This window comes from Rana temporaria, chromosome 8 (genome assembly GCF_905171775.1).
Source record: "Rana temporaria chromosome 8, aRanTem1.1, whole genome shotgun sequence".
In the NCBI taxonomy this organism is placed as follows: Eukaryota; Metazoa; Chordata; class Amphibia; order Anura; family Ranidae; genus Rana; species Rana temporaria.
Window position 1 is genome coordinate 2,931,380 of NC_053496.1, and position 25,422 is coordinate 2,956,801.

General features: G+C 45.7%; 1 protein-coding gene across 1 annotated transcript; it reads left to right on the forward strand.

Moving 5' to 3' along the window:
* Window positions 1-4,367: 4,367 nt before the first annotated feature.
* LOC120909832 (C3a anaphylatoxin chemotactic receptor-like) lies at window positions 4,368-24,861 on the forward strand. Its single transcript, XM_040321559.1, has 4 exons — window positions 4,368-4,489; window positions 8,435-8,619; window positions 21,932-21,990; window positions 23,851-24,861. Exons 1-4 carry the CDS (start codon window positions 4,368-4,370, stop codon window positions 24,805-24,807), a joined length of 1,323 nt encoding a protein of 440 aa, XP_040177493.1. The 3' UTR covers window positions 24,808-24,861.
* The last annotated feature ends 561 nt before the right edge of the window (window positions 24,862-25,422 follow it).

A 25,422-nucleotide genomic window follows, 5' to 3' on the forward strand; every position in this document is an offset into this window, starting at 1 on the left:
TGTATGGAATGGATTTGTAGATGTTTTAGGTTCAATACGTTTTTATTGTATTTTTTCAGACAACTTTAAACGGGAAATAAAAGAAAGAAATCAGACCAGACGCCCGACAAAGGGCAGCCTTGTCTGCAAAATGCAAAACACATACATTCCATAACACATAAGCAAGTGTGTACAAACGGTCACCTCATTGGTATCATAGTAGTGCAAGTATAAGTATACAGTGCCAATCTGCAACCAATAATGACCACCCCCGGCCTGGAAGCCCCTATGGGATCCTGCTGCGTCCAGAGCCCAGGGAAGTACAGGGAAGAAAACTAAGGTGGGAATGCAGATGGCATCATGACATCGAAAGGTTTGTACCACACCAACAAAAAAACCAACTGACACTAAAACTAGCGGAATGCATACAAGTAAAAGGTATGGCCAGAGAGAGTCAGCCAAGAAAGAGGACGAGAAGACAAAGAGGAAGGAGGAAAAGTATAGTCCGAGAAAGAAAAGGGGGGGAAAGGGGGTGTGGGGAGAAGGGGTAAAGGGAGGGATTACGGAGATGGTGTGCTCAAATCCACCGAGGAATATATCATTTCAAATTAAATAAAAGTATGTTAAATAAAATTAAGTTAAGTTAAGTTACAATTAAATGTAATTAAAGTAAGGTCCCCACACAGTGCAGGGCCGAAGGCAAAAACCCGACTGGGATTCATGGGGTCAATTTGGGCGGGAGTCTGTTCTTGAGTTTATCTGAGGTGGAGTAGTGCCTCCAAACACTCCAAATGAAGGAGAATTTAGCGTATCTATCAAGGGATTTGGCCTGCAACTGTTCCATAAGCAGTCACGGAGTTTCTGAAAGTAGCCGAGCTGCGAGTCAGCTCTACACGGCGCCGGCGCACCGACTAGGAGCCGTGTAGAGCTGACTTCGCAGGCGCCGTATAGAGCTGACTCGCAGTTCGGCTACTTTCGGAAACTCCGTGACTCTCGTGACGCGCCTACGCAATAGGGGGGCGCGGGGGGGACTTTTTCTCAAGGACGCCAATCGTCCGGGCCAAGTCCCAGGTGACATTGCGCCTCTGCATAGAAACGCTCTCACTCCGCCTGCTCCCGCGGGGGAGTGAGAACCCGGAAGCCGGGTGGAAAATAGCCATAATAAGGTATGTAGAGCCAAAAAAAAAAAAAAGGCATACTGTACATGTTGGAAGTATAAAGAATATGATCTTATATACATGTTATTTGGGTGAACCTCCGCTTTAAGCAACACTGGGTTTTTATTTTTTTGCTAAATAAAAAAAAATACAAAAAATATTTAAAAAAAAACATATTTTTTTTATGTTTCTGTTATACAATTTTGCAAATAAATAATCTTTCTTCATTAATGTAGGTCAAAATGTATTTCTTTGGTGAAAATAACCCAAATCAATGTATATTATTTAGTCTGTAGGGGTGTCAACAAACTATGGGATATATATCCGACAATCCACCAATCCTGATGTACTGACGGCCGATCTCATTTCTTGAGGTCATAAAATGTCAGGACAGTACAAACCCCCACAAATGACCACATTTTTTTTTATTTGATTTTTTTTTTTTTTAATACAAATGTTTTTATTGGAGGAATAAAAAAGAAAGAACAACAAGCGTCCAGTACAAAGCATAGTATGGTATATAAACAAAAAAACATAGATTGTGTGACATCGTGGAGTATCTATAACAAATGAGTTACAATAATCCTGATATGGATAGTAGATTATCGACAAGAATCAAAAAGGTCCGGTAGACAGATCCATTGTTACATCAGATAAGCTCAATGAAAAGTTAGTCATATAAGAGAGGATCATATGCAAATAAGGGAAATAGTAGTCCTTTCCACATTACTGACGAACTTTTGTTCAAAATAAGAGAAAAATAAAAAAAGACAACCCAAACATAAACAAGAAAGAACAATTGGAATCACATGCAAATTAAAGAGTGAAACAGAGAAGGTCACGGGGAGCCAAACCGAGAGATACGGGCAATAATGCATTTCAATGTAATTTCAGAAAGGAATTGAAAAAAATAAAAAATTCGGCCTCGCGGTCGGTGGTGTGATCAGGGGGACCAGGGTTTCCATTTCAGATCATAGATATGCATGGTATCTCTGATAGTGTGAAAAACCTTCTCCATGGTCTGAATGGCTGCCATTCGCTTAAAGTGGAGGTTCACCCTAAAATGCTGTTTTTACCCTTAGATGGATGCTCATTTAGTCTAGGGGAATCGGCTAGTTGTTTTAAAATCTGAGCATTACTTACCGTTGTAGAGGGCGATCTTCTCCGCCACTTCCGGGTATGGGCTGCGGGACTGGGCGTTCCTTCTTGATTGACAGTCTTCCGTCAGGCTTCCGAAAGGCTTCCGACGGTCGCATCCATCGCGTCACGATTTTCCGAAAGTAGCCGAACGTCGGTGCGCAGTATAGAGCCGCACCGACGTTCGGCTTCTTTCGGCTACTCGTGACGCGATGGATGTGACCGTCGGAAGCCTTTTGGAAGACTGTCAATCAAGAAGGAACGCCCAGTCCCGAAGACCCATACCCGGAAGTGGCGGAGAAGATCGCCCTCTACAACGGTAAGTAATGCTCGGATTTTAAAACAACTAGCCGATTCCCCTAGACTAAATGACCATCCATCTAAGGGTAAAAACAGCATTTATGGGTGAACTCCCGCTTTAAGGACTTGCTCCCAAGGAATGTTCGGGGTACGCCAAAACAGGGCAATGGACCAATGGACCGCACTGAAAAGTTTGTGCGATTGTTTTTGCTCCGGGGGAGAGGAACCAGGTATGTCTGCGAAAAGAAAGCACATCTGATATGTTAAGGTGGTTCTAACACCTGTTATCTCCGCTACCTTATCAGTATTTTTTTTCCAGAGGCCCCTTAGAGCTGATTTTATTATATTTTATTATTTGTAAATAGCCAAATACAGTTCAAGAACTGCGCCTAAGCGCTAGACAGTAGACAGTCCAAGGTATTTAGTAGGAGGTATGGCAAATATTGGGCGAGACACCATACTTCAGATGAGGTCCCAGCTATCCTTCCACCTCTTGGGCACCTAAAGCCATAGTTCCTGCATGGTGTTCCTTTCCCAGGCTCAGCTCTACCCCATCCTGTATGACAGTGTGAGCTTAGACCCCAGACTATGGCCTTGTCTCTCAAGCTCATGGTTGATCTACATAGGCAGCAGGCCTAGGCAGACAAGACATCTCAAGATAATGACTTGACACCACAGTGTTAGGGGATTCCATAAAGACCAAACTAATTGCTAACCACAGGTTGTGACCATCAACTCCCAGGCTGGGTGAATGTAAAAAGCTGATGCTACCCTCCTGAGAATGGGGGAAATTGCAACTACACAAAAGATAAAATAAAGGGCGCAAAGCCCTAGTGCATTCTCCACAGCACTTTATTAAAAGATTAAAGAGTGCCTACTAACAAAAGCAATACAAATAACAGCATTGCTTGTAAGCTCCAGAACCAAAAGGCTTTCAGCACAATGAAACTCAAATGCAAATGAACATTGTAAACTAGCTGATGTGTTTCGGAGGCTATACCCCCTTCTTCAGAGCAAAACCTTTTTGTTGTGTTGAAGACCTTTCATTTTTAGAGCTTACGTACAATGCTGTTATATTAATTGCCTTTGTGAGTATGCACACCTTTATCCTTTAATAAAGTGCTGTGAATAATGTGCTAGGCCTTTGCTTTATCTTTTTTCTAGGAAGACAAGACATCCAACATACACCCTCCCCCAGACAGAAGCCCAGGGTGACGGGAGCTACACTAGATCATAAATATTCATACCCTCTTCCAGCCAACACCACTGGTAATAAACCACCTAGCAGCTGACCAGAAGGACATCACAATTCATAACCCATCCTTGCCGAACCTCCTTACACTATGGCAAGGGACACACCCCAGCAGCAGACAGAACCAAACAATAACACAGGACTTAGGGATGACCAAGTGAAAACAGAGCTATTATTTCAACTTAGGCTGATTACAGTCTAGCAGCACTAAATTCCAAGAGTCATCCCTACTTGTGCTATTCTATATATTAAAAGAAGCTCTGAGGGTTTTCAAACATGTTTTTTAGGTGTTAGGTTTGACGGAGAAAGTAGATCCGTGTTAAAAATGTTTACAGATCGATGGAGAGAGGACTGCCTCTCTCTCAGTCATATTGGATGTCATGTATTGATTGGGATGACAAGGGCAGCCGCTCTTGTATCTCCTGGCCAAGTGCCCCTCTCGGTGAGACAGATGGTGATGTGGTGTAGGAGGTACATGAGTGCTGGAGGAGGTTCCTGGCAGAACTTCAGACCAGAGATGCCAACTGGATGGAATCAGCAGGATGTGCGGGCAGGAGTATCACACGAGGAGTTGGTGGAGGCCACAGAAAGATCCAGTAGAAGCTAAAGAGGAACTTGAACTGGGCAATCCCTTGACCCCAATCCAGTTCTCCTGTGTGTGGAGGTAAGATAAGTATAAGAAAAAATAAGCAACCTGCCATTATTGTTCTATTCCTAACTAAATAACTTTCCAGGTTCCAGTAATGTCCAGATTGTGATCCATGGCATCCCCCTATCATTTGAAGGGGAAAAAAAGGGCAGTATAGCCCCCGCCATCTGATTGCATGAGCATTGAGGGATTTCCAACCAATGGAGCGATTTTAAGTACCCAGAAAATTCTGGAGAAGGGGTTCCCAATGATATCACTTCCCATATTTGGTATTCGTCTGAATATTGGCAAATATTTATTTTTATCACAGGAAACTATCCAGCGCCAACAATTTGCACAGCCCTTTACATATTGCACATTCACATCAGTCCCTGCCCTCATGGAGCTTACCATCCTTAGTTCCTATGTCACATACACTCACATACTAGGGCCAATTTAGACAGAAGCCTGTCAACCTACCGCCATGTCTTTGGTTTAATGGAGGAAATTTAAGTACCTGCAGGAAACCCATGAAAACAGAGGGAGAATATGCAAACTCCATGCCCCCTCTTCCCAGAAACTTGGAAGAACATAATAATAAATATTTCCCGTCTACAGCAAGGATAAAATATGAAAAACAGCAAGAATAAAGACAACTGAAAAGGACAAATACCCACTGATGGCATTTTAGTTTAGGGACGGCGTCTTACCTGCTTATAAAAGGATTTCACAAAAAACCTGCAGGAAGGAAGTCGTGTGTTACCATAATAGTTGTGTAACTTAAGGTAAGAATACATTTTATGATTTTAATCATCATTTGTTAATCTGAAATATTCCGAGGAGGTGGAAGGGTCTTCTCTCCATCTGCTGCAGACTGGTAGAGGTAAGACCGGCCATGGAGAAATCATTCCACCATGGATGGGAGATGGGAGAGTGAGAGGAAAGATGTGAAATAGAAAGGGGAAAGAGAAGGAAGGAAAACGAGGAAGACAAAATGATAAAAAATGGGGTTAGATATGAAGGTAGACAGGCAGAGAGAAGAAGAGGCAAGAGATACAAGAAGATGATATAAAAGTACAAAAGGTGAGAGGATCCTGGAGGGTATGACAATGGAGAGTATGTACAGGAGAGGAGTATGGAGGGAATGACAATGGAGAGTATGTACAGGAGAGGAATGTGGAGGGAATGACAATGGAGAGAATGTACAGGAGAGGAGTGTGGAGGGTATGACAATGGAGAGTATGTACAGGAGAGGAGTATGGAGGGTATGACAATGGAGAGTGGGGGCAGAAGAGGAATCTGGAGCATGTAATGAAAAGTGGGTGCAGGAGAGGGGTGTGGTGGCTATGACTATGGACATTGAGTGGAAAAAAGGAATGTAGAGATGACAGTGGGTGCAGGAGAGGCACAAAGAGGTATGTTGGGGGCAGTATGTACAGCCATTAGAGGTGAAGGGATTGTACTATAACCATGCAAAATTGAACCAATGTGTGGTCAGCAGGTGCTTTTTTTTATTTAATGAACACCTCTGCTGACCACACATTGGTTTTATTTTGGGGTCCTATCCTAGCTTGGGGGGTCTTTTCTACTGAGCTTTGCTTTTGATGAATGAAGGACTTCATTTTGGAGATCTGATCTGGAGAATTCACTGGAGTTGTGTCTGGAAGATATTGGAAGGAGGAATCCAACTATCCAAGGACATTAGTGAGTGTGCTGCTACTACCCCATGGACATTGTTCCTGGTGTCCCTGCCACGCTCAGTCCATTATTTATTACTGCAAGGACTGTGCTCAGTATCTCTAGGAGGAAGATAGGTGTCCTCAAAATACTACTGAACTTTGTACCCCACTTCGTCCTATCCCAATATAAGTTTTTAATTAATTTCACTGGTCTAAAAATTTGGGAAAATTATCGACCTCCGAGATAAAATGTGCTAATTTTTACATTATTTGAATTAGAAAACAGGTGATAAAGGTGCTGATTGGCTTAAGTTTTCAAGATATTTCACAATAAAGATTTATACACACGGGGGGTATATTTTCCTACAAGGGAGGGAGGTGTCTGATGATCAGGATGTCTCGTAACTTCTCTACAAAGTACGGTAGAACAATGGAAATGGTACCACATGGAAGTGTATACATTTATCTTCACTTTGAGACTAAAGATTATTACCTGACTGTAATTTATTGTTCTTTTATTACAAGGTACATTAGTCTTGGTCAGATCTACACATCATACAGTCACTTCAGGTGACTTGTGAAAGTGTCATTGCCTAACATTTCCAAGGAACAGTTGTGTGATATTTTCCCTCAGAAGTCACGATGCCTCAAAACTGTGTAAACAGCGCAGATAACTTCCGCTACATTTGTGGCGAGGTTACATTTGCAGTATGAGGTCAGTGGTAAAAAAGACAGACCACCGATATTCTGGATGGAAAATAGGGGATCAGGACAAGAGTTATTATTGTTGCATTACATGTGCAACTTATCTGTGTCATTGGCTAAACAAGTAGAAGAAGTCCATGTCTTTCACAGTCCCAATGGCGCGGAGGGAGCAGGAAAATGTTACATGAAAAAACAATAAATGAATGGAAAGTTATGTTATTGGTATCAATAAAAGTTACATTAATAATGATTGGTGTGGCACCATTCTCATTTCAAAAGTTATGGAGAATAATCGCACACCCCCCTCGTAATTTTGAATTCTTTTGATGCAATTTTGACCTGAAGCTGTATCTTAGAAACTGGAGCCAATTAATACTCAGGACTTAATTTTCCTTTATTAGAGACCCAATTCTGTTACAATTTAGCCACTTTAATTTCAGAGGTTTACTCCTTGTTGTACCCATGGTTCATCAGGCTGAAGGGTATGCCATTGTGCATGTGTAGAGTCTAGGGTTGGAAAGGCCAATGCCCCCCAATTATCGGAGACTTTAGAGCAAGTGTTTTTTTTATATCAAGGTCTCTTGATTAACCATATGAACTTGTTAATTTGTGATTAAAGGCAATCTTTGGTGGTTTTGGCAATGTATAGTGTTTGGACTCTGAATTAGGCCCCTTTCACACTACTGCGACTTAAAAGTTGTGCGATTTTACCGCAATTTCGCGGCCGCGATTTTGCCGCGATTTCAGGGAATGCCTGTGTAAGTGCCATCAAAATCGAGCCAAAGTAGTGCAGGGACAACTTTGAAGTCGTATTAATATGAACGATTGTCATTGGAAATCATGGGAAACGACTTGTCATGCTACTTTGCCATCACAAATGGTGGGACAAGTCGTATAAGTGTGAAAGGGGCCTTGGAATAATAGTTTCAGAAGGATGCACATTTTTACGGATTTTTCTCTACCCAAAATGAAAAAAATGGTTGGTGGACCATAACTTGAGCATGTTTTAATGTTGGAAACTAGGGGAAGATAACGGTTATGGTACAGCGGGGGTCGGCAGCCGATCATAGGCAGGTTACAGGTAGATTGCGTCTCTATCTTGTCGACCCCCAAAACTTGGAAAAGGGTGAGAGCAGCATTTACCTTCTCAGAGCTCAGCTGTCCGTTAATTGCCAGCACTCATCGTCCCTCAGTGCCTCACATGGTGATTATTTCCAGCCCCTTCTGGCTATTTAAACTGCTTGGTTCATTTCTTCCATGCCTTCGCCTTGGTCAACATATCTGAAGATTCTCTGCTGTGTTCCTGTTGAAGACTTGCCTGGCTGATGTCCCTTCTGGTTCCTGATCCTGTTTGCTGTCTCTGACTGTGCTGATCTCTGGCTTCCCGATTTACTGGCTTGCACTGACTACTCGCTTTGATTACCGAACCCTGGCTATGTTTTGACTAAGTTTGCTATTTGTACCATTTTTACCATGATATTAAAAGGTGTGATTGTTACTGTATTTTCTGTCTCTGTCTGATTCATGGTTCCTTAAGTAGGCGAAAGCCATAACCCCAAAAGATGCAGGCAATCCACCTAGTGGTCATTTTTTTCAGATTGAATGAGCAGGACCACCACATGGATCAGTTTGCCATAGCATTACAGACGCTCCTGATTTGCACTGCTCACCTGGATCCTTCCACTGTGGCTGTTCCGGTACAACAGATGGGGCAGGCCGTCCCTGCTGCTGCTGCTCCAGTTTCTGTGCAGGCACCTGCCTCGAATATTACCTCTGTAAGAGGTGTGTCTGGTTCCGCTCTGCTTCCCCAGCGATTTGGGTACGACTTGTATCTTAGTACAGACTTCTGGGTAATCAGTGAGCTAATCACATGAGCAGGAAATTACACTTCTGGGGGGCGTTCTGTATACCAGCTGTGTATAGAAGTCTCCAGGTTGCCATATTGCATTTTTTTTTTATTGAAAATTACAGCGGCTGCAGATTGATATGGAAAGGTAATATTTAATTATGTAAATTACAAAATGGCTTATGTGGCAGTTTTAAAAATTATATATATTTTTTTTGCTAAACTTAAAATCCCGTTTAGGCAATGGTGGCTTCCATAGATTTCATATTTCCGATTTTTTTTGTATAGCAAATCAGAGGAAATAATGACATACAATTGCGGTCACACTTTGTTTTCATTAGAATATGTTAGCTAGATTCAGGTAGCCGAGCGCATTTTTTCGGCGGCGTAGCGTATCGTATTTACGCTACGCCGCTGTAAATCAGAGAGGCAAGTGCTGTATTCACAAAGCACTTGCCTCCTAAGTTACGGCGGCGTAGCGTAAATGGGGCCGGCGTAAGCGCGCCTAATTCAAATGAGTATGAGGGTGTGTGTTTTATGTAAATGGGTGGTGACCCGACGTGATTTACGTTTTTTACGAACGGCGCATGCGCCGGCGGCCAGCGTAAATATTGCACCCTAAGATACGACAGCATAGGAGACTTACGCCGCTCGTATCTTAGCCTAATTTAAGCGTAGGTAGATTCAGGTAGATAGGATAAAACTTGCGGCGGCGTAGCTTAGCCTTTTTAGGCTACGCCGCCGTAAATTAGCTAGGCTAGTAATGATTCTAAATCAACTTACCTGCTAATCTACGGAGGCGTAGCCTAAAACGAGCCGGCGTAGGGGTGCCTAATTGAAATTGGTTGGAGGGGGGCGTGTTGTATGGAAATGAGGCTTGACCTCACGTTTCTTGACATTCTTTGCTACTGCGCATGCGCCGGGCGCCTACATTTCCCAGTGCGCATTGCGTACAGGCCTATTGATTTCGACATGGACGTAAACAACGTAACTCCCGATTCGCAGACGACTTACGCAAACGACGTAAAAAATTCGAACCTCGCGGCGGGAACGGCGGCCATACTTTAACATTGTTATTCCACCTCATAGGTGGAATAATTTTAGGCCGCCGAAGGCCTTACGGAAACGACATAATTCGACTGCGGAGGGCTGGCGTACGTTCGGGAATCGGCGTGCAAGCTCATTTACATAATCTACGCCGGCCGCAATGGAAGCGCCACCTAGCGGCCATCCGAAAAATTGCAAGCTAAGATCTTAGCTTTGTTTAAGCGTATCTCTGTTTGAGCATACGCTTAAACATACGGCAGCGTAGATTCTGAGTTAGGTCGGCTTATCTACTGATAAGCCGGCCTAACTCTTTGTGAATCTACCGACTGGTTTCCAGAATACGCTTAAATTTAGGACGGCGTAGATTCAGAGTTACGTCGGCGTAAAGCTACCTGAATCTAGCTATGTGTCTCTTCCTGTGAATTTGTCCAACTTTTAATGTATGTGGGGGTTTTCATCTTTCTTCACAGATTTATCAAATCACTCCTTTTACGATCCGTTCTGCATAGGGTCTCGGTCAGGTTGGGTGGATTGCTCTTCACTTCCTGTCTGTCTGCCATTTGTCAGACTGAACAGGAAATACAGGAACACAGAGAGCAATAAAGACTTGGAAGATATTTGAGCTGTTTCCAATGTAGCGCTCACCCACGAAGGAGCCACTGAGTCTGTCTAGGGATAAACAGTTCCACCGGTTCCCCCGAAGCATTTACAAACCCACCAGTGGTGATCAATTGACCGACTGCCACAATGTTGTGTAGCACTACCCCCGAAGGAGCTGCTGGTTATTTTTGGGTGGAACGTTACCTCTATACTCTCGCTGTCCAGGGTGAAAAGAGAGCCTGAAGAATTTCAATGTTCACACAATGCACTTCTTTTTCCTGGGTTTATTTGTCAGAACTTCAATAGAAAAGAAGGATAAGGGGTGGAAGGGTAGGTAGGTTGAGGTGCACAGTCACAAATAAGGAAACACTCCTGTTTCCAGCAAACAGTTCTCATCGCCACTCTAGCCAGAGTGGGTATTGCTCACCCGAATAGGTCCCTCTCACTGGCCTAGCAGCCGGGAAGGCGTGCAAAGTAAAGTACAGTCTCTGCCACAGACTTTCCTTTCTTGATGATCTGGAATCCTCTGCCACAGGATTCAGCACCCGGATCTCTTTAGCTTAGCTTTGGTAGAACTTTTAGATCCGACAGGTGACACTGTCAAGCCTCTCGGAGTGCGGTGCATCCTTCGATGAAGTTTCCAGGCTTTTTCCCAAGGTACCAGCCTCTTGCATGGCCCTCTCCAGGATAGGTCCTCCCCTGGCTTTCTTCATCAAGTGGCTTCCTCCCGCAGGACGGACAGCACAGGATCACCTTTGCAAAGCAGGCCCCAGCCAGACTACTGGGCCCACAAATGAAGTCACAGCCCCTGGCCAACGTGGTCCCGGAACCAGGAATCAGGACACGCACCTCAGGCCAGGCCACTAATGGCGTTTGCCCCTTAAGTACCTCTCCCCAGCATGCCCATCGAGTAACCACTCCAACTGATTCGCTGCCGAGGGGGATACCCAATACACCTTGACCTTGCTGCTGCCACCCTTGGCCTGGGGTAGTAAGGAGACCCCCAGGCGAAAATTGGTGGAACTCCCAGCACAGCCATGGCTGGAATAGAGTCTAAATTGTCCTTAATCACTCTTGTCTGAGCCAAATAACAGCTCAGACCCCACTAAATTTAAAGCAGCGCCTGTTCAACAGTAGAAGGAGCGCTACAGTTGCTTATGGAGAATTTATTTAGCAACTTTGACTGAGGTTTAGGGCAAAAGGACAATCCCTGATGTCACTGCATTCTCTCAGCTTTCACAGGTAAAGAATTTTTAAGGTGACCGCCATCCTGTGAATTTAAGGTCCTGGCTGTAGAGTAGATAAAGTACCAATAAACACCCGGGTGAGACACCAAACTTCAGATGAGGTCCCAGATATCCTTCAACTTCTTGGGAATCTTCAGCTAAAGTTCCAGCATGTTGTTCCGTTTCCAGGCACAGCTCCAATACCAACCCCCCCCCCACCACCACCACCACCAGGGAAGACCACATCCAGTGCAACAGTGTAAGCTTAGGCCCCAGACTATGTCCTCCTCTCTCAAGAACATGGCTGCAGGCCTAGGAAGCTAAGACTCATCAAGATAATGTCTTGACACCACAGTGTTAGGGGATTCCATAAAGTCCAGATCTACTGTTAGCAGCAGGTGGTGATCATTGATTCCCAGACTGGACCGGTGCAAAAAAAGCTGATGCTGCCCTCCGAAGATCAGGGAAACTTGCAACTACACAAAAGATAAGATGTGCTTGACTGTAGGCAAGAGACAAAGGGGGGAATTTTGGGACTTTGAATGAAGCACACTACTAAAGCCTGAAATGCAATCATGTTTATTGATTCCTGGTAAACAATGATGTAATAGTAATAAATTAAATATAATCAATGACAGTAAATGACAACTTTCATATTTATATTTCATATATAAATACATATATTCCAACATAAATTAGAATGGTAAAATAGTAATAAAGATAGTCATAAGTTGCCCATTTACATAATAGACAGATGAATCTCGAACATGTATTTGCAGTGATGTAGCATGCAACAGTAGCTTTACGCGTTTCATGGGTATTCCCAATCATCAGGAGCAATTGAAAGTGGACGTATCTATAATAAAAAATAGGAATAAATGCAAGGTACCGTATTTTCCGGCGTATAAGACGACCCCCTAATTTTCCAGCCAAAATGTTGGTTTTGGGATATACTCACCGTATAAGACTACCCCCTTTCCTACTAGTCATGCCTCGCCTCACGGTGCCACCATTACATGCCAGACTATGCCACTACATGCCAGACTGTGCCCCATTACATGCCAGACTGTGCCCCATTACATGCCAGACTGTGACCCATTACATGCCAGACTGTGCCCTATTAAATGCCAGACTGTGCCCCATTACATGACCAAACTGTGCCCCATTACATGACCAGACTGTGCCCCATTACATGACCAGACCGTGCCCCATTACATGACCAGACCTGCCTCATTACATGACCAGACCTGCCCCATTACATGACCAGACTGTGCCCCATTACATGCCAGACCTGCCCCATTACATGACCAGACCTGCCTCATTACATGACCAGACCTGCCCCATTACATGACCAGACTGTGCCCCATTACATGCCAGACCTGCCCCATTACATGACCAGACTGTGCCCCATTACAGGCCAGACCTGCCCCATTACATGACCAGACTGTGCCCCATTACATGCCAGACCTGCCCCATTACATGACCAGACCTGCCCCATTACATGACCAGACCGTGCCCCATTACATGACCAGACCTGCCCCATTACATGACCAGACCATGCCCTTACCTTATCCCATGCGAATCGCGGCCGTGTAACCAAACATCTTACCTTACCAGAATCGCGGCCGTACGATTTTTCAAAAGCCGCGCCTCCGACGTCTTCTGTTCCGTGATAGGCGCATTACATGACCAGACCTGCCCCATTACATGACCCGACTGTGCCCCATTACATGCCAGACCTGCCCCATTACATGCCCCATTACATGCCAGACCTGCCCCATTACATGACCAGACTGTGCCCCATTACATGCCAGACCTGCCCCATTACATGACCAGACCTGCCCCATTACATGACCAGACCGTGCCCCATTACATGACCAGACCTGCCCCATTACATGACCAGACCGTGCCCTTACCTTATCCCATGCGAATCACGGCCGTGTAACCTAACATCTTACCTCATTACATGACCAGACCTGCCCCATTACATGACCAGACTGTGCCCCATTACTTGCCAGACCTGCCCCATTACATGACCAGACTGTGCCCCATTACATGCCAGACCTGCCCCATTACATGACCAGACTGTGCCCCATTACATGCCAGACCTGCCCCATTACATGATCAGACCTGCCCCATTACATGACCAGACCGTGCCCCATTACATGACCAGACTGTGCCCCATTACATGACCAGACCTGCCCCATTACATGACCAGACCGTGCCCTTACCTTATCCCATGCGAATCGCGGCCGTGTAACCTAACATCTTACCTCACCAGAATCGCGGCCGTACGATTTTTCAAAAGCCGCGCCTCCGACGTCTTCTGTTCCGTGATAGGCGGAACATTCAGCTTCCCAGGAGGCACTGTGTTCAGTGTTCGCCTATCACGGAGGCCCTCTCGTCCGAGGACGAGAGGGCCTCCGTGATAGGTGGACACTAAACACAGGACGAGAGGCCCTCCGTGATAGGCGGACACTGAACACAGTGCCTCCCGGGAAGCTGATTGTTTCCGCCTATCATGGAACAGAAGACGTCGGAGGCGCGGCTTTTGAAAAATCGTACAGCCGCGATTCTGGTAAGGTAAGATGTTAGGCTACCGGCGTATAAGACGACCCCCGACTTTTAAGAAGATTTTAAGGGGTTAGAAAGTCGTCTTATACGCCGGAAAATACGGTACTCTAATGGGCGTGTGCACCGCACCCCTGGGAATGAGACAGGGAGTGCGGGGCCCAAATGTGCCCGTTTTGCCGGTACTGCTGCTGACTGGGTAGATGCAGGCAGAAGGTAGCTGGGGTGTGCTGGAAGAGCGAACTCAGTAGCTGTGCAAGGAAAGGTTCTGGTGCGGTACCGTAGGTAAACCAAGAATGGAGGCTGGAGCCAGGCCAGGGGACATACACAGGAATCAGTCCAAGGGAATTTACAGGAACAAGCCGGGTCATACCCAGTTGGGTTAATAGCAATACAATAGTGGCCTAATAGTCGCTAATAGCATGCCCTCATTTTTCAGATTCACTTTAAGTCAGTGGTTCTCAACCCAGGGGTTGGGACCTCCTCGGGGTCGAATGAGGATTTGCCAGGGCCAGGGGTCACTGAATCCTGGTCTGTTCCTGAAGCCTGCATCACTCTTCCAGCCGTGGGCTGTTCCTGGAATCCGCAGCCGCCCAGCCGTGTCATGGGTCATTCCGTTACACCTATCACTCTATTTCCTGTATATATCCCCAAGTAAATAGACATCACCACAGCTTACGTTCTCAGCTCCATCAGCATGGCTGCCCCAGCGACCAGTGTGCTTGGCTTTTTATTCGTAAATCACAAAAGCATTGACAAACAGGAAGTGATGGCTCCAGCAGCCTATCGCTTCCTCCATGGGAAATTACATCACAGGAAATCCTTCCAACAGGATGAGTTAATATAAACAATCAATGAATAATAGCTACAGGAGTCTTATGGGCGTGTCTGAGCAGAGACAGGGTGCATGCATGTTTTTCCTGTCCCCTGTAGCTGGAAGCTAAACAAAAAAAGCCGCATGGCTTTCAAACATGGACTCCGTCTCTGACCACAACAACAAAAGACTCCCGTATTTCCGCTGATAGAAATCCTTATTCTGCATTGTTTCAGAGAACAACGCATACCTGGATTATACTACCGTTCCTTGTGGATGGGAGGCTATCTGCAGTTGTACGCTATGAATCTTGACCTGTGCTGATCAGACACACAGCAGAGACTAGAGCATACATACACCTATAACCGATAATGTCCTTGCAGAGGGAACATATCCCCCTGAGACGATCGTCTGTGCAATGCACAAGGGGCCCTTCGCTGGTGGACATATCCCCGCTCTGCAAACACCTCTCTCAAACCTCAAGAAGTTTTCCACTACCAGACGGGACTCAACCAGCGTCAGTCTGCCCCAGTCAGCTCCTTAGAGCGGGCTGCGGGAGTACTAACACTGGGCGACACTATGACAATACATATGAAATACATCTTCATACAATTTCCACGACAGTTCCTCCTCTTTGTCATATGCTCCCATGTGTCCCTCGATGAATCTTGATCTTCTTTTTACACCTGGAAATTAATCAGTCCTTACAGTCCATATGAGTCCATAAAAAGGAAAATACGGCTTGACATGTAGACTTTGTTCTTCAGGAGAGATGACTTGGTGAGCTGTAGTAATCGCCGGTTGGTCTGGGATCCTCTGTGTCTTGTACGTGGGTTGGGCTTCGGGGTGTCTCATCGAGGAAGATGTGATCATCTGCTCGGGCTCTTGTCACGCGTCCAATCAGGCAACAGGAGCATCTCATCACGATATATAGAAGGAATATGTGTAGTGGTTGGGGTGAACGTGGAATCACATAGACTCCTACAAAGGCACCATCCCTTGGAAATATGCAAATATGTTACAAAAAAAGGGGGGGGGGGGATTGGAACAAGGTGGGACTTTAGATGTGCCTTTGAGGAGTGTAAAAAATGAAATTCAAATACAGTAATTTTATAGAAAAATAGAAAGGTTTTTATTATTCTGCTAACAGGCAGTACATACTAAAACCAAAATAAAATAAATTTACAGACTTGGAGTATCGAATATGGGGTGTGCAGGTCCCGAACAATGAAAACAATAGGGCCAACGCGTTTCGCAGGCAATTGCGCTTTTTCGGGGCCTTGAGATTTGCACAGCAGAATTCCAAATAATTTCTATGAATGAAATATTCATAAACAAAATATATTATTAGCCAAGTTTACTTCTATAAAAATTCAAGTACATAATACATACATTAATATATTCATTTAATATAGATCAAATATGCATTTCCTGCGATATTATACAAATGTTATTATAAGCTGCATGTTGTGTTTTAAAAAACATCAAGGATTAAAAACAGTCATATTGGTCAGTTTAAAAATATGCAGCAATCTCCTATACATAGCATAGGGAGGGTTCAGATGGAACTACTTAAACAGGAATTAGTGCTTATCAGTGTAATGGACTTGTGTTTCTTATTTATGTATAAATTAATGGTTGATTAATATTGGCAAATGTATGGACTCACCCAGAGACTGCAATCGAAGGGCGCCGGCCCAAAGGAAAAATGTGGCTCTAGAGCCCGTGAGGACGTGTCACCTGTCGCCTCAATGGAGAACCAAGGACGGTGGCCCCCCTACATACAGATATGGATGTCTGATAAGTGAACAAACCATTAATCAACCATTAATTTATACATACCGTATTTATTGCGGTATAACGCGCTCCCGTGTATACCGCGCACCCCTAAAGTTGCTCCCGAAATTCCTGTAAAAAAAAATGTTATATGATTTTATTACTTCCCAGCGTCCATCGTCCGGTCCGGCGTCCGTCTGCGGCCTCGATGGTGTCCTCCCGGCTTCTCCAGCGAGCGCCTCAAGTCGAGTCCCCGCTTCCCGTGCTCAGTTCGAACGCCTCCGCCGACATATACCGAGTGCAGTACACTCAGGTACATTCGGCAAGGCTCGGCTTAGCTCGCGCTCAAGCTCCGTGACGTTTATGCGTGAGCACGAGCGAAGCCGAGCCTGGCCGAATGTACCCGAGTGTACCGCACTCGGTATATGTGGGCGCAGGATTTCAAACTGAGCGCGGGAAGCGGCTATCGGCGTATTGATTTTCCCCTTATTTTAAGGGGAAAATAGTGCGCGATATACGCCGATAAATACGGTAAATAGGAAACACAAGTCCATTATACTGATAAGCACTAATACCTGTTTAAGTAGTTCCATCTGAACCCTCCCTATGTATAGGAGATTGCTGAACATTTTTAAACTGACCAATATGACTGTTTTTAATCCTTGATGTTTTTTAAAACACAACATACAGCTTATAATAATATTTGTATAATATCGTCGGAAATGCATGTTTGATCTATATTAACCACTTAAGACCCGGACCTTTATGCAGGTAAAAGACCTGGCCAGTTTTTGCGATTCGGCACTGCGTCGCTTTAACTGACAATTGCGCGGTCGTGCGACGTGGCTCCCAAACAAAATTGACGTCCTTTTTTTCCCACAAATAGAGCTTTCTTTTGGTGGTATTTGATCACCTCTGCGTTTTTTTTTTTTGCGCTATTAACAAAAATAGAGCGACAATTTTGAAAAAAAATCAATATTTTTTACTTTTTGCTATAATAAATATCCCCCATAAATATATAAAAAAAAAATTTCCTCAGTTTAGGCCGATATGTATTCTTGTGCCTATATTAGGGAACACACAATCGATGACGGCGCCACAGTGAAGAACGTGGAAGCTGTGTTTACACACAGCTCTCCCCGTTCTTCAGCTCCGGGAACCGATCGATGGGACTCCAGCGGGGATCGGGTCCGTGGATCCCGCGGCCGCGGTCACGGAGCTTCGGACCGTGTCGCGGGCGTGCCCGCGACCCACGGCTGGGCACTTAAAGAGGACGTATTTTGTTTGGGAAAGGGCAAAATAAACCCCCCATATTGCAAATGGGAGTTGTAACAGGATGACACCCAGAGACTTTGTGAGGATGGGGGATACTCCTGTGTCAGCGTCACTGATAACTCTTGGGTCTGAGTCCACCCTGTGCCCTTTGGGCATGGGGTGGCAAGTGAATCATAATTCATGTATTACATGAGATGGGACATTAATAATAATTCATGATTGCAGGATTTTGAGATACTGTAAGATGTTGGTTAATTGTGACCCCACCAGTCAATAGTGACTCATTCTACGATTAGCCCTGACTAGTGACATGCTAATTGAGTCAGGGCCTGGAAGACATTTCATTGTCTTTGTGTAAAGGTGTTAATCCAGGTCTGCTCCCAGACCTCTAATTATGTATGCTAAATACTGTTTATGTGTGGAATGTACTTGTCGGAGACAGAACGTCTGCCTAGGTAACTCAGTGTGTGATGGTGTTTTGTTTGTTATGCTGTTAATGAAGGAATGTGCAGTGATTAGTTCATGATAATTATAGGCCGGCGCCGACACGTCTAGAATGTTTAGTAATTAGCCTTGGTGTGTGATTAGGGGGGTGGAGATCTCATTGTCCCTTTGAATACAATCAGTAACTGCATAAAAAGCTGAGAAGAAACCATTAAAGTTGTCATTACATTTGAAACCAGAAGCACAGAGCTGTGTGTCTCGTGTCTGGGGGGAATTCTTATGGCTCGTGCTTGTTTGCCTGATTGTGGAGTGTCGATAAGCTGTCTTGGATGGGATGGAAGGTCTTAAACGGTGGTGACCATTACAGGAGTAAATCCCCCTTTTTCCCCTATCCCCTGGGCAGTCAGATCACTGAAACGTCTGTAAAAAGATGACTCAAAGAGGTCAACCAAAGGCCTTTTCTACTGCAGGCTATACAATACAAAACTCAGCTAAAACGATAAAACCCCGAAACAATAGGGGAGGGGCAGACATTGCCCTCTGAGAAATTTAAAGAAAACGCCCAAACAACCAATACTCAAATAAAAAAGTTAGTCTCGCTATCCACTGAAATTCAGTCCAAAGTAGAGACCTCACCCAAAACCGAAATTCAATAAAAAAAAAAACGCCATTGTTTCATTGAAAAGTTGATAAAAAAAAAGTACAAAAATAGCTAACCTGAAAAGATTGCATTCACTTAAAAGGAAAACAAAAAATTATGCCTCGAAGCAAGATGGTGGCTCAGGCCACATGGTTTCACACAAAAAGGAATGGTGGCTGCACCATTTGTAAATAACAAAAGTGGTGTCTTCAAAATCTAACAGTGGAAAAACAATTTAAACTAGCGAGTTTAGGATTAAACAAAACAGTTTCTATGGGCCAGATCCACAAAAGGGATACGCCGGCGTATCTACTGATACGCCGTCGTATCCCTGTTTCTATCTATGCGACTGATTTACAGAATCAGTTACGCATAGATATCCCTAAGATCCGACAGGTGTAATAGTTTTACACTGTCGGATCTTAGGATGCAGTACCTCGGCCGCCGCTGGGGGCATTTCTCGTCGAAATTCCGCGTCGGGTATGCAAATTAGCACTTACGGAGATCCACAAAGCGGTTTCCCTTCGTGAAGTCTCCGTAAGTTGTTAGTTTGCAAACGCAAAATTAGGGCTACTTTTACAAAGTGTAAAGTTAGTACACCATGTAAAAGTAGACCCTTCTTTCCCGCGACGCTGTCAAATTTTTTTTTTAAATTTTTTTTTCCCGCCGCATCTCTTTTTTTTCCCAACGCAACTTTTTTTACCCGGCGCGATTCACAAAACTCGGCGTAACGTAACTTTGCGCAAAGCACGTCGGGAAAATCGCGTCGGGAGCATGCGCAGTACGTCCGGCGCGGGAGCGCTCCTAATTTAAATGGGACTCGCCCCATTAGATTGGGCACGCCTTGCGCCAGACGGATTTAAGTTACATCGCTGAAAATTTCTAGGTAAGTGCTTTGTGGATCGGGCACTTAGGTAGAGATTTTGCGGCGGTGTAACTTAAAGAGGAAAAGTTAAGTTACGGCCGCTCGTTGTGGATCTGGCCCTCAGTTCCCAGCGTCTCACCCCTGAAATTGGAGCAGTTTCCACTCTGGGACGATTTACAGGCCAACTGTATTAAACAAAAATCCTACAAAATGCAGCTTCTCCCGGATAGACGCTAACAAGACCAAACTGCGCCTCTACAAACCAAAATCAAACCAGGACAAAATTGGCGATGAAAGCCAGAGCACGGCCACATGGTAGATGAAATCTAGACTACACCAAAATGGCCGACGAAAGCCAGGCCACATGGTAATACAACAAAATGGCTGACGACAATCAGACCACGACAAAATGGTGCCATTAACACGTGAAATGCAGTTGTTGATCGCGCCGAAAACCAGCACAAACAGACTTCCCCACTAGAAAACCAAAACTTCTCCCCACAAAACTACACATTTGAGACACCAATGTGATACAAAATGGACACTTACAAACAATTTAGGAACATACTACTAGAGACCTTGGCCAACCAAACAACCCAGGCTCTCCAACCAAACAACAACATTACATATAACACAACTCATACACTCTTGTTCCCAAATAAAGTTCGTATACTCAAGACTCGTACACACGCACGGTTTTCTCGACAAGAAAGCTGCTGGGAGAGCTTTTTGCAGAGAAAACTGTGCGTGTGTATGCTTTACACAAATATCCCAATTCATGCTGACAAAGAAATCACACACAACAAACATACAATCAAAATCCTGAGTACCATTAAACCAAAAAAATGAAAAATGTGTTCCTTTGCAAAGCGGATCGGCTCCCTGAGGCATCGTACACACGACCGAACATGTCCGCTGAAACTGGTCCGTCGGACCAGTTTCAGCAGACATGTTCGGTCGTGTGTAGGGCCAACCGGACAATTTTCCGGCCAACCGGACAGGTTTCCAGCGGACAAATGTTTCTTAGCATGCTAAGAAACATGTCCGCTGGAAGCCTGTCCGCCTGACATTTCCGATGGTCAGTACGACTCATCGGACATGTCCGCTGGCCCGAGAACCCGCGCATGACGTCGAAGTGATTCGACGCATGCGTGGAAGCATTGAACTTCCGGGTTCGCGCACGTCGCCGCGTCATCGTCGCCGTCACGTCACCGCCACGTTACCGCGTATTCTGTCCGCGGGGATTTTGGTTTGATGGTGTGTACAACCATCAGACCAAAATCTGCTAGCAGACATGTCCGATGAAAACGGTCCTCGGACCATTTTCATCGGACAGGTCCGCTCGTCTGTACGAGGCCTAACACATCGGAACATGGATCCATTCTCTCCCTCATCTCGATCCGATGCTAAAGAAGCCCCGTTCACTCGTACCTCTGGCCCGCCACGCTGACATGGAAATTTGGCTGTACGCTGTGCGTAAACCATATCTCCTGTGCTAATTAGCACACATTCAGTCTAATGGTATAATGCATCTTACCTATCACTCTTTTTCCCGTATATCCCCAAGTAAACAGACATCACCACAGCTTACGTTCTCAGCATCATGCTCTTCTGGGCCTCTCCCCAGCACCGCACTTGGTTTTTATTCAAACACAACAAAAGCAATGACAAACAGGAAGTTATGGCTCCAACAGCCAATCGCTTCCTCCATGGGAAATTACATCACAGGAAATGACCTCCACACATGAAAATACCTCACAGGTAATGACCTCGCAGGGAGAGTTTATACAAACAACCAAGAAATAATGTTTAGGGGAGTCTTATGAGCATGTCTGGGCAGGGACAGCGTGTATGTTTTTCCTGTCCCCTGTACCTGGAAGCTAGACAAAAGAAGCCACATGGCTTTCAAACATGGACGCTCTCCCTGACCATGACAATTCAAAAGCTCCCGTATTACCGCTGGTATGAATCCTTATTCTGCGTTGTTCAGAGAACAACGCATACCCAGATTATACTACCATTCCTGTGGATGAGAAGTTATCTGCAGATGTATGCTACGCTTCTTGCCATGTGCTGATCAGACACACAGAAAGACAAGAGCGCCCATCCCCCCATAACCAAAAATGTCCTTGCAGAGTGAACATATCCCCTCCAGACGATCGTTCTGAGCATCGCACAGGGGCCCTTCGCTTTGACATATCCCCACTCTGCAAACCCTTCTCTCCAACCTCAAGAAGTTTTCCACTACCAGACGGGACTCAACCAGCGCCAGTCTGCCGCAGTCTGCTCAAAAGAGCGGGCTGCGGGAGTACTAACACTGGAAGACATTATCACAATACATATTAAATACGTCTTCATAAAATTTCCACAAGACAGGTAAGGGCTGGGGGGCCGGACAGTGCAAGGTGTTTTTTCACCTTAAAGCGAAGGTCCGCCTAAAAAATAAATATTAAAAGCCAGCAGCTACAAATACTGCAGATGCTGACTTGTAATATTAGGACACTTACCTGTCCAGGGTGCCCGCGATGTCGGCAGCCATAGCCGATCTGTCGCTCAGCTCTCGGCTGCTGCCGCCGCCATCCTCGGTAAGGGAATCAGGAAGTGAAGCCTTGCGGCTTCACTTCCTGGTTCCCTACTGCGCATGCGCGAGTTGCGATGTGCGTCCTCACTGGTCCCTGCTGTTTTCTGGGACCTTTGTGTCTCCCAGAAGAAAGTGGGGGTGGACTGATTAGGCGGCGGAAGTGGCGTAGGTCACCTCGATGGCCGAGGCGACCTATGCCCGGAAGTGGGAGCAAATACCTGTATTACACAGGTATCTGCTCCCTCCTCCTGCCTGAAAGGTGCCAAATGTGACTGGCCATCGGTACTACCGGGAGTTTCCTGGTGCGCTGATGGCTCCATTGGTCAGTTTAAGTGACAGCCAGTGGCGTCACTAGGGAGTGGCTTCTGGGGCTATAGCCCCGAACCTGGGGCCCAAAGCCCTGAGTCCCAGGGGTCCCCAACCACAGGTCTGCGGCCCACTAATGGGCCATGGCCTCTCTGCAGCCGTGCGGCGGGCAGCATGGGAGAGGGAGAGTGGGCAAGCAGCATGGGAGAGCCAGGCGGGCGAGAGAGAAAAGAGATGACATCATCTCTCACCACCCGCCCTGCATCACTGCTGTTCCACCCTCACTGTACAGCCGCGGGCAGCAGAGAGATTACATCATCTCTCACTGCCCGCCCTCTCTCTGGTCACCCTGTTGTAAGGAGGGGCTCTCTGGGGACTCTGAGGTAAGGAGAGGCTCTCTTGGGAGCCTGTTGTCAGTGGGGGGCTCTCTGGGGACCCTATTGTAAGGGGGAGGCTCTCTGGGGACCCTGATATAAAGGGGCTCTCTGGGGACCCTGATTAAGGGGGGCTCTATGGGGACTCTGAAGTAAGGGGGGACTCTCTGGTGACACTGATGTAAGGAGGAGGCTCTCTGGGGACCCTGATGTAAGGGGGGCTCTCTGGGGACCCTGATGTCAGTGGGGGGCTCTCTGGGGACCCTAATGTAAGGGGGGACTCTCTGGAGACACTGATGTAAGGGGGGGGCTCTCTGGGGACATAGTTTATACAATGTTTTTGTGCATGTTTGAAAAATTAAAGTGGGCCGGTCTGGATAAAGTCCAGGGCCCAATTTCTGTCCCAGTCCAGCCCTGCCGGAGGGGCGAGGATTCCAAAAAGTAGAAGTTCCATTTTTGGGTGGAACAGGATGCATTAAGGTGAAAACACAAGGGGGTTTACAACCCCTTTAAGGGCCGCCCTGCTGCAGTATATGTACGTGGGGTGGTCCTTAAGCAGCTAATACTAGAAGTTACATTATTTTCCTTACAATATTATGGAATTGATTAATAATCAGACATATGAAGTAACTCTTGATGTCTTTACAGGTAAACAAGATGTCCAACGTCAGCAGTGAAATGGAACCAACAAAGTTTTTCAGGCTTGAGCATTTGTTCACCATCCTGGTTTTATCGCTCACTGCTCTCTTGGGTGTCCCTGGCAATGCTCTGGTGCTTTGGGTTACTGGAGTGAAGATGGAGCGGACCGTGACCACCATTTGGTTTGGGAACCTTGCTCTGGCCGATATCATGTGCTGCTTGTGTCTTCCATTCATTGTAGCGCAGTTCTTCTACCGAGAATGGCTGTACGGTCCTGTCCTCTGCAAGATTTTACCCTTCATCGTTCCCCTTAACATGTATACCAGTGTCTTCACCCTGGTGGCTATCAGCGCTGACCGATGGATTCTGGTTGTCCATCCCGTGTGGGCCCGAAATCACCGAAGAATCAAAATGGCGTGGATGATATGCTTGGCTATTTGGATGTTGTCCTTCGTGGTGTGTCTACCTGTCGCCATTAACAAAAAATATCACTATAACTACACCATATGTTATTCAGATTATTACATGTTAAAGCCTATCAACCTCACATGTGCAATTTTCGGATTTCTGATCCCTCTTATTATCATTTGTATCTGTTACATCCATCTGGCTTTTAAAGCACAAAATATCAGATGTTCTGCAGTAGGTAGAAAAATCACCAAGATGGCAATAAGTATTATTGTCTGGTTTTTCATCACCTGGGCCCCCTTCCACATCATAAGAGTAACCATACTATACACTTACAATGAAGTAGTGAGCATCCTCGACCTTCTGGCACTGTCTCTGGCCATGTTCAATAGTTGTGTCAACCCAATACTCTACGTCTTCATGGGGAAAGATATGAAGCAGAAGTTGAGACAGTCTATTGGCGAGCTCATGCAAAATATATTAAGGGAGAACGTATTATCCCCACCATGCAGTGAGGACCAGCGCCCGCCAGAAGAAGAAGAAAGCCTCCCGCTCTAATGTATGGAATGGATTTGTAGATTTTTTCAAGTTTTTAGCTTTATTAGTGATGGTGATCAACATCTTATCAGTGCGTGTTAGGGCGGCCATACTGTATGTCTTTGAATAAGTCACATACCTTAAGGGCTTAGTGCTTATTGACCATTTGGGGTGATAGGTGTTGGCAATATATGCGCAGGTCCTGTGTCTCCTCCTCCTTGGCACATCACGGCGGGCCTCCACTGTGCCTTTTCTCCCTCCTCCTCCAAGTAGGCGGCCAATAGGATCGCTTTTCCTTTCGGCCAATCAGGTGACGGGTCTCTGGACCAGGTTCCTGATTGTCCGAGAGGAGAATCAGGAAGACAATAGTGAACATTCATTCATTTTGTCACACAGCTAGGTGGGCTCGCGACGTAGTTCTCTTCTCCCCCCAGCCCACACCTTTGTGAAACCAATCAGAGCCTTAAAATCACATGCTTAAAAAAAAAAAACATTGGAATCTATGCGTCCGTTGCCCTGAATTTAGATTAGGGGGCCAAATGCATGGATAGGGGGGTAGCTCTCCTGTGCATTGCGTTACGGGCTGCCACTGATTCTGGGACACGCAGTCCCTTGCACCAGCGGCCCTATTGTGAA

Bases quoted from the DNA above. Each gene is read 5' to 3' on its own strand.
- LOC120909832 (XM_040321559.1), top strand. From the start codon at position 4,368: ATGTGCGGGCAGGAGTATCACACGAGGAGTTGGTGGAGGCCACAGAAA. The intron at 4,490-8,434 runs GTAAGATAAGTA...CATTTTTTTCAG, and splicing joins CAGTTCTCCTGTGTGTGGAG to ATTGAATGAGCAGGACCACC. The intron at 8,620-21,931 runs GTGTGTCTGGTT...TGCGTTGTTCAG, and splicing joins GAATATTACCTCTGTAAGAG to AGAACAACGCATACCCAGAT.